The sequence below is a fragment of the Ambystoma mexicanum genome, chromosome 1q, assembly GCF_040938575.1.
Source record: "Ambystoma mexicanum isolate Mex_15411 chromosome 1q, UKY_AmexF1_1, whole genome shotgun sequence".
Taxonomy (NCBI): Eukaryota; Metazoa; Chordata; class Amphibia; order Caudata; family Ambystomatidae; genus Ambystoma; species Ambystoma mexicanum.
In genome coordinates, this window is record NC_090922.1 from 146026184 (window position 1) to 146044224 (window position 18041).

Genomic DNA, 18041 nt, shown 5'->3' on the forward strand with positions numbered 1-18041 from the left:
AGCCCAAACAATGAGAGAGATGGCAAAAGTAAGGTATGATCCATGCTGTCAAATGCAGCAGATGAATCAAGTAAAATAAAACAGAAGATGGTTTCAAATAGTGAAAAGAGAGTATAGATGTGCAGACTGGGAAAAGAGCAGTTTCTGTTGAATGCGTAGGAAGGAAGCCACATTTGAAACTAGGAAGAATAAAATGCTCGGAAATAAAAGAAGAAACTTGAGAATAGAATAAGTGTAATAACATTTTAGAAAGATAAGGAAGAAGGAAGAAGGGCCTGGAGTTTGAATGAAGAGATGACTGCAGACAGTGATTTTTCAAGATAGGAGGAATATATTTAAAAGGAAAGGAAGAAGAAAGAAGAGGAACATTAAAAAGAGAAGTAAGTAAAGATACCAATTAGGGATAGACCTTCAGAATAAGTGAAGAGAGAATTCAATCAGAAGGAGCAGCTGTGGGATGGTCCTGTGCCAGTAGGAATGTAGTATCAGAAGGAGAAATTGGAAGAAAAGATGATAAAACATCAGAATGAAAGGGAGAGGAAACCGTAGAAGAAGAGAGAGATGGGACAATAGCAGCCCGAAAAGGGGCTACTTTTATAGAAAAGTAAGATGCAAAATCAGACGCAGAAAGAGTACAACTAAGAGTAAGATCAGGAGAAGGGGAGAAGGTAAACGAGAAAGAGTCTGGAAAAGGATTGAGAAGGAAGGCAATCAGAATAAAAAGAATGCTTAGCCAAGAGAAGAGCTCCATCATAAAGGGAGTGAAATGAAGAATGTGAAGAAGAATCAGCATCTGACCGTGTTTAACGCCATTGATGCTCCAGGACGCAGAGAATTCATTGCATAGTGCGAATCTGAGGAGTAAGCCAGGGCCGCATCGATTTTCGACAAGGTGTAAATGAAGTGGCAAGATACAAAGAATCAATTGAGGAAGAAAGAGAAGAAGAGAGCAGCATTGCAGCATCATTTGCAGAAAGAGCTGAAAATGACGAATGAGAGGGAAGACAAGAAATACAAGAAATAACAAATAAAGGCATGTTAAAAGCACAAAGATCACGCCGACAGTATGTAGAATCAGACAAACCAACAAGAGGAGAGAAGGAAGGAAAAATAGAGAAAAGTAGAAGAAAATGATCAGAAGTTTACATCGGTGGAGCAGATACAGATGGACGAACAGTTTGACATTAATAGGTGAGTGAGAGGATTTCGTGCAAATCCTGTGTTCAACTGGCAACCAATGCAAGCAGCGTCTAGCAGATGTAACATGGCCCTATTTAGAGGGGCCACAGACATCCCGCACTGCTCCATTTGGGATGAGTTGAAGGGCATGCAGGTGCCCACGGCTTGTGCCTGTCAGCAGGCTGTTGCAATGATCCAATCTTGAATTAATGAGGGCTTTGGCCAAAAAAGATCTATTATCCTCTGATAGGAAAGGCTTAATCTGGCTCAACAGCCTAATGACGTACGTGCACGATGAACATAGTTGGGAGTCGTGATCCTTCATTGATAGCTGCAAATTTAGATACACTCCTAGGGTATTTATGTAGTTGACTACTGCAATAGTGCAGCCAGCGATGGAGAAATTAGTATGTGGGGTGTCCAAATCTTTCAATCGTGGGCCTGGGCCAACTTTCAATAACTCAGTCTTATCATTGAGGGCTAGGTAGTTGATAGCCATACATGATTGAATAGACAAATAGATTATATTTATGGACTCTTGAGTATAGACGCCTGATAGCTCAAGAAGAATCTGAGTATCATCAGCGTAGTTAGCATACGTAATGCCTAAACTGTCTCATAGATCCAGCAATGGTCTATTGTAAATGTTGAAAGGTATAGGCCAGCGGCAGGATCCCTGTGGCACACCTCAGGTTATAGGACTCGGATGCATTTCATAGTTAACTATTGTCACTCTGGAAGAGCAGGGCCTAGCAAGTATTTTATCAAGGCAACAGCACTCTTGGAGCAACATGCAATTTCACTTAATCTGTCAGCAAGAATTGCATGGTCTAAAAGATCAAAAGCTGCTGAGAGATCAAGCAGCATGAGTAGTGTTGTATGCCCTTTCTCCACGATGCCTGCGATGTTAGATATTTGGCCCAAGAGAGCTGTCTCTGCATTGTGCACAGCACGAAAGCCAGATTGATGGGTGTCAAGTAGGTTGTTAGTTTCAACAAACTCCTGAAACTGGAGATAGGCTATTCAGTCCAGTATCTTCAGGAGAGAGGGTACAATAGGGAGTGGTCGATAATTACTGGCTATTGCAGGGTCCAGGTTGCTCTTCTCTAAGAGAGGCATACTCCAGGCCTTGTAAAGGCCGGATGGCACATAAGACTCCCTAAATGAGGCATTAGCAATCTTGATAATCCATGGGATCAGTAGATCCAAGTCCTTGATGATACTAGCAGGACAAATATCACTCACACGAGACATTGTCTATAAGATTTTAACAATGTGTAATGCCTCATCTTCGGAGAGCTGCATAAAGGCAAACCTAGATCGGTCAGTGTGAAGGTTAGGACCTGTTTGTGATGCAGGGGGCATCTGAGGGAAGCAGGGTGGCCTTCCTGGACAGTTGTCAGGATCTAATTGCCTGCTGGTGCTTGGATACTTTTATGATTAATTTGTTCTGAATGCTTTGGCACCAGAGGTTGCACTTTTCCACCTCAGTGGTCTGACTCGTTTTTCCTTCTAATTATTTCAATATAATAAAGAGTTCTCTGGAGCTTGACTTATTATTGTTAATTCTAGTATTATAGTTGCCATATTTGGCTGAGTAGATCATTAATTTACAATCCATTGCGGCCTTCTTATAGGCATTTATGCTGGCAGGACAAGGCTTTTGTCGCCTGCGTGTTTGTTTTTCATGCCCTTTTTTGCGTTCTAGCATTTATGACCCCCATCAGTAAACCAAGCATTCTTCTTTACTATTAGTCCCTGGCGCACTGAACTTTCATAGAAATCTAAGCACCGATTGGTGCTTTTTCAAGCTTTACTTTATGGTATGCCCGGTCACGTTGCACTGCATCTTTGTCTTTCCGATGCGGCTGCCATGGAATGGGAGAAGGGATTATGTGTAGTCACTTCTCCCTTTCCATGGTGGCCATTTTTTTTGTTTATGTTTTTTTCCCTTTGGTATAATGGCCGCCATGGAAAGGGAGAAGAGACTGCGTGTAGTCCCTTCTCCCCTTTCATGGTGACCATTTTCTTTGTTTACTATGGCCGCCACGGAAAGAGAAAACGGACTATCCTTGCCTGTCCACGGCGTCTATTTATTACAAAAAAAATGTCAGGCTATGAAATGCAATGCTTCTCGCAGGCAGAAAGAAAAAAAGAAAAACATTGGTACCCCAATTTAGCTATCTCGTTCATAAGGGCTAACAATTGTTTCTCAAAATGAGGGATCTTGTACGGTGGTCCATAACGAATTAGGAAAATCATAGACGTGTTGCAATCCACACTTAATTGTACTAGTGTGGAATCACTATCATCTAGGTCTGGGATATTAACTGAGTGAAAGAGTTGGTTTTCTTTGAAAATACGAGCCGCCCCTCCTCCTCTGCAGCCTATCTGGCCTGCTCTGATCATCTTATAGCCCAAGGGAGTGGCAAGAGTGGCTGTGTGAGCCGCTGCATAATGGAGACCCGTTTCTGTAACTGCCAAGATGTCTGTACAGGTTTCCATTAGATAGTCATCTATCTCAGCTGCATGCTGAACTAAAGAACATGTGTTTAGTAGTGCAACTTTCATGTCTGTACCAGCGACTTCTAATGATTGGTCTAAGTCTAAGGGATTTACCGGGATTTGCAGGGTATTAGCACTAGGGCATGTTTGCCTTAGTGAAAAAAACATTGGGCCATATTAGAAAACCTCTGCACCATGGCAAGTGCAATTTTGCATGGTATACGCACTAGGGCAAAACCTATTCTTTCAATACGTTTTGCACCAGTGCAACGCGAAATGGTATAAGCACTAGGGCCAACTTAGCCCTGGTGCCAAAATGCGGTGAATGTTTATGTTTTTTGAACCAGGGATAATACAATGGAAAATTGAACTCGCCATGGTGCAAAGGTTTTCTAATAAGACCCCAATGTTTCAATGTTTTTTGCACTAAGGCAATCTTTGCAAAGTTTCAGTAAACTTGCCGCTGGTGTCCTATTTTACACAGTTTCTTTTCATATGTTGACCGTTAAGAAATTCACCTTGATATTGGGGAATTTGTTTCTTGACTTACATAGCGTTAGCACCGTCATTTACTCTCATGACCTTTCAATGGTTTACCATTATGAAATATGAACATCATTGAATGTTATTCCCGGCCATTTGTATCCTGACAGAAACCATTTCGACAGACCTGCACAACCCCAACCTGCTCCGTGATGGAGGCAATGGTCTGTGTGCCATCTGTGGGGACCGAGCTACGGGGAAGCACTACGGAGCGTCCAGCTGTGACGGCTGTAAAGGGTTCTTCAGAAGAAGCGTTCGTAAAAACCACGTCTACACCTGCAGGTACCGGAATGGTTGCCACATGCTCACAAGTTTATTTTCATAACTTATTGGACAGTAGAACATTCTGGAAAGGAAGACCTTGTAAAAGGTCCACCTGCAGAGGGCGGTAAATAATCACAGGGGATGTACATCATTTACTGCACATAAGGAATGTAGAATCCGATTGGAGGAAAAGATATCAAGCTTGTAATGTGTGTGCATTTAAAAGACTTTTTGGGCCTCATTACGACCCTGGCGGTAAGGGGTTTACGCCAGCGTTAGCTGCGCCGACCCCTTACCGCCAATTACGAGGTCCCTTAGCGCCATGGCGCTTTTAACACCTGCTTTTAGCAGGTGTTAAAATCCATGGCGCTAAGGGACCATGGAGTTAATTACGCCACCGTAATTTACGGTGGCGTAATTAACGCCTTCCCCACTCCCATTATGCCCTATGGGGCAAAAATGGGAATGGGGAAGGGTAAATGGGGATTGGGGACTTACCGCCCCGCCGACCTCGGAATGGGGCGGTAGGTCCGCCAACCACCATGGCGTAAACGTAGTTTACGCCATGGTGGTAAAGTCACGGCCCAGGCGGTAACTTACCGCCTGGGTCGTAATAAGGCCCTTTGTTTTTTAAAGTAAGTGATAATATGCAGCACGATTCTTGCCCTCATGTCAGCAATACAAAAAAAAAGCATTCTACCATAAAGAGTTCCCTGATAAATGAATGACTGTAATGTATCACAGTAAGGTATTTTAGAAGAAAGAAAGATTTGAAGTTAGTCACAGTAAATGAATTGCTCCAAAGGTTGCTGGATTTCTGCTATGTGTTGGCTCAAGCAGCAGGCCTTTTGTCTTTCCAACAGGACTGTAATATCGTATTACAGATGCAGTACTGATGTCAATTTCTTATTCCAGGTGAGTAGTGATATCACTACTATGCTGTAATATGTGTAATACAGTACCCCTCAAGTGTATGTTGTACGGTCACAGTTCCTTTATAGTTCCTCTATAAGGTCACAGAACTCCAAGGTGACTTGCAATATCCTCATAACGCACAGGCGGGGGTATGATATCCCTTATAAGGTGTGATACCACATTGTCATCCTCTTGCATTCCTGGCCTTTTGCTTAATCTAATGCAAGAGATCTCCCATTTGCTGCTCAGTATAATCAATGAAGAATATGGTTGAATTTAAAAAAGCTGATATTCAAATTTCAAAATTAAAAATCAGCTTTATTCCAGCTTAAAGCCATAAAAGCATACGCCAAGATAAAAATAAGTTTAGCATAGTCAGGCATGATCAAATTAAAAAAATATTATTCCATCAAAAGCGTGATCCTTAATTATTTGCCACATTAAACATGATTAATTAAATAATTAAATATATTCACGTTACAAACTATAAACATTTCCAGCAGTACAAAATATTCAAGCTATTTCATTTTGAAAAGAAACTCGTGAATAGGAGAGAAAAAAATGTTGTGCAGCCTATTCTGGTGAGATGATCTAATGATTAACCAAGAGAACTAACACTAATGGGAGAGTAAACTGGCAGCACGAATGCTTTTTAACTCTGTTGATCAGAAAAATAAGATAATGGGCCTCATTACAGGTTTCGGGATGTACTGGGCATTCCGACCCCGGCAGACTTGGTCTGTCCCCATTGCCAGGTGCCGGTATTCAATACTCCCCAGGGCTCAATGGGAATGGGGAGGTCGGATGCACCGGCACCATTCATGAATGGTGCCGGTGCATCCGACGTGCTGTGCTCGTGGGTGCCGCTCTGTCTAACAAGTCAGACCTGGCGGGCAGAAAGGCACCAGCGAACACAACTCGTATTTTTCCGGTCCAGTAGTAACGGCACCAGTAGCTTACCTGCACCATTACTACGGGACCGGCAAACTTATAATGAGGCCCAATGACTACAATAAGTCTGTTTTAACTTTGGCGGACCGTTGCTTTAACAGGCATGCTCTGTGGACAAACTTAGCCACCTTGTTAACTGTAGCTTGATTTACAGTTGATTTTAAAGCAATCAACGCTAAAATTGTTGTTTGCACATTCTTCGTTCTCAAGGAAGGTTTCAAGTAGGCCGTTCCCAGAGATCTCAAATTTGGCCATAAATAGAGAAAATGGTTCTGGCAAAAGGCCACATAATGGACAAATATCAGTGTTCCCAATACCCAATTTTTTTGAAAAAGAGGCCAGTCTCAAGCTTCCTATCCTAACGTCATGTAAAGACTGCAGGCATACGGTGGGTCAATGAGGTCTATATACGTCTCACAGCCAAACTCAAATTTAATTCCAAGGTAAACTTCACCTCTTTTAAATTTTCGACAGTTGTCCGTCATTTTTTCCCTACAATGTATTTTCGCAGCCTTCTTGACTCTTCAGATGGCAGCATTGTCTATCCTTGCAGGGTTTTCCCAAACGGAAATCTCGTCTAAGTCAAGGAATGTTTTTTTAAGTGCCTGACCCATGGGAGACCCCCTTCTGATCATGTCAAGTACGGCAGTTCCTTACAGTATGCCCCAAGATCCGGAGAGGACCATAACCGCAGCCAATAACAAAATATTTGCAAATAAGTTCAATACTTTTGGGACACAAATCTAGTTCCATATGGATTAGAGCATTTGGGGTACCCTTGGACAACATAAGCATTCCTTTCAAAAACTTATTTTCTCCTTTTTCTAACTCAGACATGTTCGAATTTCCCCAAATCTGTGCCCCATACAAGGCTGAGTTAAGTGCTAGTTTTTTTTTATAAAGATCTATGGCCAGTGAAACAGTGCCTCTATCATGGTGAATAAAGAAAACTCTGTACACCACTGCTGTGCTTTTCCAGACTTGCACATTCCTTGACCGTCTGGGCATTCCAGGTCCCATTTTCATGGAACCTGACACCCAGATAATCATAGCACTTGACCTGCTCTAGGTCATGGCCATCAAGGTTAATGGTTAATTTTTTCCTGTTTTGCACATTTCAGTTTAAATACTTGGATCATGGTCTTGTCAGTGTTTAGAGTTAATGTGCGTTCATTGCAGTTCTTTAGAAAGGAACACATCGTTGATTTTAGCCCTTTGGGGGAAGTAGGGAGGAGCACAGTGTCATCAGCAAAGAAGAGTGACGGTAGCTCCCGAGACCCAGTTTTATTTTGTTTTGATTGTTTTGGCATTTACGTAGCCCTGACATCGAGTGGTTCAGATTTGCAAAGATTTTGAATGTGGGATAAGCAAAAACTCACACTATTCATTTTATAAGGAAAATAACATTATCTAAATATTCGTAAAGGTGCATTAAGGCAGTAGCATGATACTGTATGAGCATACTAGTCCACACTACAATCATACCAATAGGCTCGGAGTGAGACCCTTGAAACAACATGCTGACAATACAAATCAGCACAATTGCCACAGACAACAGGTACTACTTAAGCAAACATTATCAGCAAATCATGACTAACAACAATACACATGGAAAAAAACCCTCAGAGAAACATGTTCCTAATCCTATTCAGCAGAACAGCCAGAAACAACACACCCTGCTTAAAAGCTAGACCACAGCATCAGCCCTGACCGGAAACAGTATGATTGGAATATTCAACTCAGAATTGCACATGCATGAAACAATTCTGCAGAATACTCATACTGAACAAGCATGCATGCATGCCCACACAATGAGCACACCACTGAGCAACAGCAATATCCTCGGAATCATACATTTGGAATAATAAACTTAAAATAATACACTCAAAGAAATACGCCCAAACTTATACAGTCAGAATAGGGCCTTCAAACTACAGTTCAGCACAATAGCCATAGACCGCAAGTCTTTCCGTAATACAAATAAAGTTCATCACACAACAAATTCAACTACAACACTGGCTTTAAATAATCTTGGTGGGCTGTCAGTTGAGGTTTGATAAGTAGTGACATGGGCTTTACATTTGGGAAATACTTTTGTGGTCAGTGTTTGCACCTGAATGTTGGCATTTCCACAATTACAAGTCTCGGGAGGATAGCTCAGGGGCAGCGTGCTTTCCTTGGAAGCAAGATGATATGCAGCAACACACGTTCGATCCCCAGGTCCGTGCTTAGAAACCTCTGGTATTAAGCGTGTTTTAAATATCCAATCATAGGTTTTGGCTTTTAACCTCTCATTAAGCGTTTTTTAAATAGCCAATCATAGGTTTTGGCTTTTTATAGGCCGTAATCTTAACTTTTTTATTAAACTTGTTTTTTTCTACTTTCATAGAGCAATAGAGAAGATTTAATTTAATTAAATGCATTTCTTGAGCACTAGAGATAGGGGCCCTGAGGCATAAAAGTGCTGCAACATGACAAAGAACAGAAAACAAAAAAACAGCATTAGTGTACCAAGAGGACCAGGAAGAGTCAATCATCTGAGAAGAGTTTATTCGAAAAGAACTGTTTTTGTTTAAAGAAGGGAAGGCTAGGTCAAAGCCTGAGGTCAGGTGGACGGGCATTCCACAGATGAGGAATTGAGAATGGGAAACAGCCTCTCTGAACCAGCACCAATTTTGCCTTTGGCACCTAAAGCAACTTTTAGTTGTTAGAGATCAGGCAACGCCTGTCCAGGAGCCATTTCAGCTGAGCGGCCAGGTAGGATGGGGTCTGGTCATAGAGGCACAAGTGTGCGATGCAGAGGGTACAATACTGGATTCTCTTGGTGATGGGCAGCCAATGCAGTGCTTTCCCGAGCAGATGACACATGATCTGTTTTTCGCAATCCCATTTTCGCCCTCACTGCGTTATTCTGCACTACTTGCAGACGGTTGAGTTCACCTTTGCCCACACCTAGGAGACTGCTAGCACAGTAATCCAGTTGGCTACCTATGATGGCCCTGTCTACCGTAGCACAGCTCGTTATATCAAGGTAAGGACTGATTTGTGTCAGGGGTTTGATGTAGTAAGTAGCATTAGACACCAGACAGCTGATGTGGTGTTTCATAGAGAGCTCTTGGTCGATGGTAACTCCTATGGTTTTTACTTTTTTCATAGTGGGGAGGATACAGTCTGAAATTTGTATATGTGCATAGGCCTGATCCAAAAGGTGTAGTTTAGGGCCTGTGCCCAGAAATATAATCTCGGTTTTGGAGTTATTCAAGGCTAATCTGGTTATTGCCATCCAGTGATGAATTAGGTTGTAGGTAGCGTTGATGACAATAGTGTCCTTTGTCTAGTCGGCAGAAAGCAGAAACAGACACTGAGTATCATCAGCATAGTTGGCATAGAAGGTGCCCTCTTCGACCAAGAGATCAAACAGGGTAAGCATAAATAAGTTAAACAAGGTAGGGGATAGACAAGAGCCCTGCGACACACCACATTGTAGAATAAGGCCTTCTGATATGGCATCTCCATGGAAAATATTGGCTGAGCATTCTGACAAAAATGAGAGCACCAATGTACTGCTTCCTTATGGAAAGGTGCCAGTTTAAGTAGCCTGCTGACAAAAATGGAATGATCGACCAAGTCAAACGCGGCTGTTAGATCCAACAGCATCAAGAATGAAGTTTCACCCTTATCCATAGTATGTAAGATGTTGGTTTTCAGGTCCAGCAAGGTGGACTCAGTACTGTGCGCACTCCGAAAACCCACTTGTTTATAGCCTAGCGTGCAGTGTTTGGTCAGAAAAGCCTGAATCTGTTGGTGAGCTACTTCATCCAGCAATTTAAGGAGAAAGCGGGAGTTAGTGATTGGGCGGTAGTTACCCGTCAAGCATGGATCTAATGATGGCTTCTTCAGGAGAGGAGTGTTCCATGCTTGCTTATCATCAGTAGGCACTGACATATCCCTGAATGAGAAACTCACACATTTTGTGATTAGAGGTGCACACATTTGGGCACAGGCTTTAACATTTTTGGCTTGATAGGCGTCGCCCCTGCAGCCTGTAGGCTGTAACTTGGATAAGAGATGAATGATTTCTACTTCTTTCTCCTCATCAAAGATGTAGAAGACAACACGATATAGTAACCATTAACACAGGAAACCATGTTATCTGGCGGTAACAGTGAGGGAGATGTTGCAGTGGATATTCTCGGTATGGCCCTGCACTTGACAGGACCTTGAATTCCATGTAGGTTAACACCACCAGGCCAGGACTCACATTGCCTTCTACTGGATCATCCATCCTGCTTCCCAAGAAGGCCATCAGGAGGGTCATCTTCTTTACTGATTCCTGCTCTCCCCATCCCAGCATTGCACCCAATTACTTAAAGCAACATGGGCTTCAACATCACACCCTATTAATGTCCAGACTTTCAGGTTCAAATCTTAGATAAAAATAAGCCATCTGATCGGATAACTAAAAAATATAATAGATGTGCCCGAAATTAGACTTTTCTACCATAGAGACAAGTCCTCTTAAGTTGCCAAGTAACACTTAAATAGAAAAGTAGCACAGACACTTAGCAGAACACGGCAATAACACAAGGGGTTTTCCAGTTCTGTCCTGTTATGTTATGCTGTGTTATGTTATTGGGATTTATACCACATACAGCTGCCATTGGCATGGTCTCCAGGCACTCTGGCAGATCAGAAAGATGGTAGGGGGACTTGTTTAGGTTAGTGGGGAGAGAAGGAACATGCTAATGAGATGTGTTGTTGTGTTGTGGCATGAAGACCGGAAGTACCCTGAGCTTTGCATGCACATATGTTTCTAATTGTTCTGTGTCAAGAGCAAAGAGGCCTTTATGTCTAAATGGGAGCATTGTACGGCCTCTGTGTTAGATTGTATTGGTGAATGCTGTGGTATATGAGTTGTTTTTAGAAGTGTAATTTTCTGTTGTTTGATGTCTATTGGGAAGGTTATTAAATTGCTGAAGGCAATTGGATTAAATGGTATGTGTATAGTGTGTTTGAGCTTAGAGGTTCGGTTAAGAAAGTTAGTCTGGGGAGGTTAGTAGAGGGCCTGGTGGGCAACATGGAGCATCCATCCGGTTTGACCATGGGGACATCTCGTTAATTGGGCCCTTTGGGTAAGATATGATATGGCATTTAAACACGCCTGTACACAAGTATTTCTACTTGCAAAAGGATGACCTGAGACACTGTGTAGGAGGTTGGCATCTGTGGCTATTGAGAGCGTGCTGTGACTGGAGCTTTTCGAGAGTGGGGGAACACAGCGAGGCATGGGAGACATGTGGAGATTGAGTGGGAATAGTTCCTGAGGGGAGCTCAGAGTAAGGATTCCAGACAGGCGAGAATCCTGGTGGGGTCCCTAGGAATATCTCAGTGTGCTCTGAGGTAAAGTTATGAAATCAATGAACAAATTACTTGAATTACAGTGGGACACCAAAGAACGAAACCTTATAAGGGCAAAATTACAGTGGGACAAAGGGGAGCAACATTGCAAAAGGACACATGAGAGCAAAATCAAAGTGGGTCACCTGGAAGCAGTAGAGTATGAGGTAGAAAATAGAATGAGGAGCAGGTAAGCAAGAGGAACAATCAACCAATCCACACAGAGCAAGGTATATCATGGCCTAGAGAGGCATACGAAGATCATGACAAGGCATAACAAAACATTAGAAGTCATAGCAAAGCAAACAAAGGCCTAACAAGGGGAAACAGCCTGGCGTTGTCCTCACACTCCTATTGGTGGCCTATGCAGACACCTGCCATGGGAAAACCTGTTTTAAAAAGGTTTTTCTGATTAACATTTAGTAAATTGGAATTGTCTGTGTTTTTCTCTTTGTTCTTTGTGTGGATGTTCCACCCAAACAACCTTGCATTGGTCCTCCTGCTAGCCTCCCTCGCCTAACTTTGTTTCCCCTCTTTCCTTTAATCAATTGTGTATTATGAGGAGACCTTATTCATACGATGTTTTTCAGACCAATTACTTACGAAGCAAACAACAAACCTGTTTGCTGTGAAGTCACACTCCTACAACTCACGTTGATCCATGTGAATCTGCACCTCCATACAAGGCATACCTATGTGTCCCACACAAACCAGTGTGGAAGTTACACACATATAACATACACTGTCTTCTGTGTAGTAGCAATTCTTTAACACGCAGAGACTGTTCAAATGAACTGGTGTACCACAAATAGCCCTGTCCTGTCACTGCCCATCTCGTATTTATTTACTGGAATTCTTGTTTGTTTAGTTCACTACATGCCCACAGGCCTCAGGGGGCGCACACACAAAACACAAAACAAAGAGACGAGACAAACTCATTTTGCACAGGAGAAGGAAGGTCATAAAGTCAAGGGGAGTCAGCTGGAGTTGCACAGACAGATTAACCCTTGATTCTCTGATGCGATTCAACTACTTAAGTCTGAGAACTAACGAATGAAGGAAAAACGGGGGAAGTCTTATTCAGAATATTATCATAATCTGTGCAAAAACTTTATACAATCTAAAATAAAAGATGGTCTAGCTACCAAAAATGCATTTGCACCTCAATAAAATCGCATAGGCAAGGAACAGCAGCCAAGAACTGTTCATAATGCATATGAAAATGACATCCAACATCTTGAGTTCACCTTACATATTGCTGACTCAGGGGTTTTGCCACTCTTTAGTAGTCTCCATCACCCTTTAGTCTTAGAGGGTATAAGCTCTCTTCCTACTCATATCAGTGCCCTCCATTCAGAATTCACATCAAGAGATGCAGGGGGAGCCTGGAACCCTGTAACTCACAATGCAGCGTATTGCCTGCTGAAGTGTTTGTGGAAAATGTGATGAAGGTTATAATTAAAGACCTGGACCTGCTGCTCAGTGCCTATATCCAAACAGTGGAGTGACCCCAATATCTTAAACAAGCTATATTGTTCGCTTTGCTCAAGAATCTCTGCCTAAGTGTTTACTCTAGTTATTTGAGTAAATCTGAAGTAATTGTTCAGCTCACAGTCTATCTAGAAAGGAACAAGCTTTTCTCTGATGTCCATAAGTCCATAAGTCCTTTTGCCCTTGTAGAGTGAGTGAAATAGCTATGACAGACATCGAGGAGAAGTTACTGAAGCTGAGAGACCTTGCCTGACCCTCTGCCGCACTCCTAAATCAGCCAGTGGCGTTTGACGCTGTAAACTGGTGGATGACGTGGACCTGGAAATGAAAACCAAAGGGTTTGCTCAGGCCTGGATTTGCTTTTTTCTTAAGTGCAGGGATCAGGAAGTTTACCCTTCCATCCCTAGCACTGGCTTGTGGGGTATCAAAGGGCTCAGCAGTTTCCTCTCTCCTTTTTAACTTCTATGCGCCAGTCTCCCGGGCACAGTTGATTATGGATCATGGTTTGCTCTGGTAGCTGTTTTACTGCTAGCTGCTTTCAACTTGGAGAGACTGTATTTTTCTTGTCCTTCAACTCTTTAGTAAAGCCAAACATCAGTGACATCTGTCTGTTACATTGATGTCACATTAGACAGCAACCAAAGATATCAAGGGCAGGAAAACATTTGAGCAAATTCAGAATTTCACTAAAATCCGTTCATCATTTTCCAAATATCATTGTAATGTACTGATCCTGGTTGGAGCCCTCGCTCGCATACAATATTGTGTATTATTCTGAAATCTCAAGAAGACATCTTTGGCCAGTATCTATAAGCAAGCTGACGGTATCGTCTGTCCAATTTCTTTTTGTACCTGGTTGCCGCTCCACTTGCCTCTTCTGAGGAACCCACTACATACCCTCATCTACCTCTATTTACCACCACTCCTCATTTATACCAAACCGCACTGCCACATTGTGTTTTTCAGCCTGTCTATTTGACTCATTGGAATGCTATTTCCAGGTTTAAGGGAGTTTTGCTGATTTTCAAACGACAATAGATGCATACCCGCTTTGGACACACTTCAAACTTTTCAGAACAGCTCCATTATAATAATTTTTGACCTGCAAATACTTAGGCAATAAGCCCCGAGCCGGTGGGGGCATTACTGCATCAGGTAATGTCCCCGGGGCCAATAGTTACAGGTTACATAGGTTACTTAGTGAACAAAGGCCACAGGGGCATTACCTGATGCGGTAATGCCCACCCCCCAGCGAGGGGCTTATTGCCATTAGTACCTCAGCCCGTTAGATCGGGTACTATTGATGTTTTCTTTTCGGTGCGAGATGCTTCAGGTTTTGTGGCCAAAAATAAAAAAAAAAATGTAAAAACAGCTTCCGTGGACTGGGAAACATAGTCCATTTTCCATTTCCGTGGCGACATGGTAAACAAAGAAAATGGCCTCCATGGAACGGGAGAAGGGACTACACCTCGAAGTTTCATGGCATTGAATTCTACCGTTGTGGTTAAGCTTCATGTCTTCACTTGATGGGGCCTTCACAGAAAATCTTAACAGGTGCCAGGTATCAAAGTTATTTTGGCTGAGCCTCCTCCTTGGTTCTGCAACTATCCGTTTATGTGTTTAGGTATTTTATTTTTAGGTTGACTGTTTCAGTCTGTATGTATTTTAATTGTATTTGTCCTCTTGGTTTGTATTATTGGAAAACAAACAAGAGTTTATTCTCAAATGACTCACACAACTGCCTGTGCAGTCACACTCCTAAAATGCACAAAGATTTCTCTGCAGGCACACTAGCATACCACACACAACTCTGTGCAGACAGCCCCGGTGTAATCTGCATGTATTTTCTCAAAATCAAAGAATAGATATCATGGGACGGATTGTCAAAAAGTAGCGTAAATGAAAGGTGCAAAGATTACTACTTGGAGAAATGTGCAGGTCCCCCTATTCTCAAAGGTGACCTGCGCCTTTCAGTAGGTGCTGGACAGTGGTGGAAAGATGTACTGTCCAGCCCCCTTGCACACAACCCTTTAAGTGCCAAGGACGAGGTATCTCGTCCTTGGGATTACCTCCCCAGTGCCAAGGACGAGATAGCTCGTCCTTGGCACTTAAGGGGTTAAATGTGCAGAAATGTCCCCTGATATAAATGAAAGAGTGAAGAATGGAATCTCCCTCCTCATTTGTTTGGTGCAAGTGATAAAATACCGTAGTGCATTTCATCACTCAAGGCCCAAAAAGTTTGGAAAATCTGTCCCTTTTTGTTGTGCTATACTATATGACATTATTTAGTCAGCACGTGGCTGCAATTAGCATCCTATTTAAGCTACCTGTGGCCTTAGTCTGAATGAAAAGTATAAGTTTTAGAGCCAACGCGAGAGACGCTGAAGGGTAAAAGGAGCAGGGATCGGACCCTTATAATGGTTAAACACTCAACAAGATTGACAATGCAACAACGCTGCAAAGTTTCAAATCTGAAGTGAGGCTCTCTCTTCTCAAGTAATCGTGGCTATGATAAAAGTCAAGGAACTGTAGCTGCAGTCCTCTTGACGAAGAGTGGCAGTCCTGCAGGAGCGTCTGTTGCCTGTTCTACTGTTTTGTTGTGAGGGAGGACTTTACAAAATCCCCATCCACCCGCGGAGCGGACGCGGAGTGGACGAAGAGTGGCAGTCCTGCAGGAGAGTCTGTTGCCTGTTTCTACTGTTTTGTTGTGAGGGAGGACTTTACAAAATCCCCATCCACCCGCGGAGCTGACACGGAGTGGATGAAGAGTGGCAGTCCTGCAGTGATGACTGTCAGGACTGCAAGGACCAATAAAGAAATGCGAGAAATCGACCAAAGCGACTCCTTCAGAGAGGAAGAGAGAGAAGAAGAAGGTAGGCGCCTGAGAAGCGCTAAACTTGGCACAAAATTCGTCCAGAAACAACTGGACCAAAAACAAGCTGCACTAGTTCACAAAGAACACCCTGTGGAAACTTCGTGCAGGGTAAACATGGTAACTAGTGTGGGACAACCCCTGGATAGTTTTCAAAAGGACATCCACAACCAGGAAATGCAGCAAGATGAAGCGGCCGCTGCAAAAACGAGAGCTACGACCATCAAAGGAAAAAAGCACTGGCCGCCAGCTTTTTCAGAAGACCCAAATGAAGAATACCTTGAACCCCAACAACGAAAACTCTTACCTGCCGGGGTATCGGACACATCGAGGTTGCAGGGCCGGGTCACGGGTTTGGCCCCGGTCCCGTTGCGCCTGTAGGCAGCCCCGTCGCCACTCCATGCCGGTGCGGAAGCGGCTTCTGTCGCGGCTGCGCAGAACCCTTTGGATGCTGCTGTCGGAGGAGGGCTGCGGTCCGCGTGGGTAGGCGAGAAGGGGCGGCCAGTGCACGGAGGTCCTGCGGATGAGGACGGATCCTCCAAAGCAGAAGATGACGAGGACGCTGTCCCCGGGCAGGGAGCCGGGCATGCCGCCTGCACTCCCCGCGTTGCTCCGACTTCCCCCCTCGAAACGCCGTCGGGCGTGTCCCACCCCACGGCGGCGGCTCTCGGAGGAGGGCTCCCGTCTGTGGCTGTTGCAGAGGGGGGGGGAGGAATGAGGAGGAAGCAGTGACGACCAGGGGAGAGGACAGGATGGAGGAGGTGACAGGCCCCCCACCAGAGGAGAATGGGTGGAGGGAGCCCGACTGCGATCCCCCTGTGCTTCAGTTGCCGCCACCTATACAACCGGTGAAAGTGGTGGCTCTCGTCCACAATGAAGAGGTGGTGGAGACAAACACAGAAACCAGCCAAGGTTCAAAAACAGATGCAAGGACAGAAATGAAGAAACAGACAGGGGAAACGTTTTACAGCAAGAAAAAACAGAGAACAAGATCTATGACCACTAAGGAACATTAGAGCTGTAAACCCTCAAAAAATAAGATAACCTTCAGAGCAAAAAAATAAATGACTCAAAAGCCCGAACTAATGCAAAAAACTTCACTGACAACGATGGAAAAAACAAATGAGAACTGGGCAGAGAGAGGCGATGGAGGAATACTCAAAAACTCCATAAAAGACTATTTCTTGGCAAACGGGAGACAAAGAGCAGCAAACGGGCTTGATTACAGAGAACTTTCGGACTTAGAAATACTTGAAGCCATAAATGAATGTCTACCGGTAGCTAAACTGCGCAGAATTGAGAACTACGCAAGTGTCAAAAGGATTCCCAGTAAATGATTGACGCCAGAAATGAGAAATGAGATACAAAGAAAATCAATTGAACAAGAGAGGGTGGAAGGAGAGACACCGATCTTGTTATCCCCCGAGAAGAGCCTTTTGAACATGCCAGATAGCCAGAGAAATCTGGCACAGTCAAACGTTTCCAGCAAGGGGGAAGATACGAGGAACTCGGACAAAGAGCATGAAATGGTAACCGACATGGCAGATAGCCAAAGGAAAGCACACAACTCTCAGGAAGAGAGTCCCACAACACCTGATTTTGAAGGTGATAATGGATTAACAACAGAAAAGAATGAGGTACGTCCCAAACTAAACCTTACAACACCTTCATCTACAGAGGATTTAGCCTCTCCACCAGAAAACACCAATAAGGAAAACACAGACGGCACGCATACACCTTTAAAAAAAAAGCAGCAGCAGGGAAAACCACACCAAATAGAATGTCTAATTCCTTCACGAAGAGAGAGTATGTCAATGGAAAGGTCACCCCTAGAAGATTCACAGGAATTAAACCAAGACATAACCTCGAGACTCCAGAGCAACCTAAATCAGAACATGGGGGAAATGACAACAACAGCCCACAA

General features: G+C 43.5%; 1 protein-coding gene across 1 annotated transcript in view; it reads left to right on the top strand.

Moving 5' to 3' along the window:
• The window catches only part of LOC138521051 (hepatocyte nuclear factor 4-beta-like), a 395333-nt gene that overhangs the window by 72276 nt on the left and 305016 nt on the right, over positions 1 to 18041 (top strand). The window contains exon 2 of the mRNA XM_069633573.1: positions 4338 to 4509. Within this exon, the coding sequence (XP_069489674.1) occupies positions 4338 to 4509 (172 nt within the window). The remainder of the gene's footprint in view (positions 1 to 4337; positions 4510 to 18041) is intronic.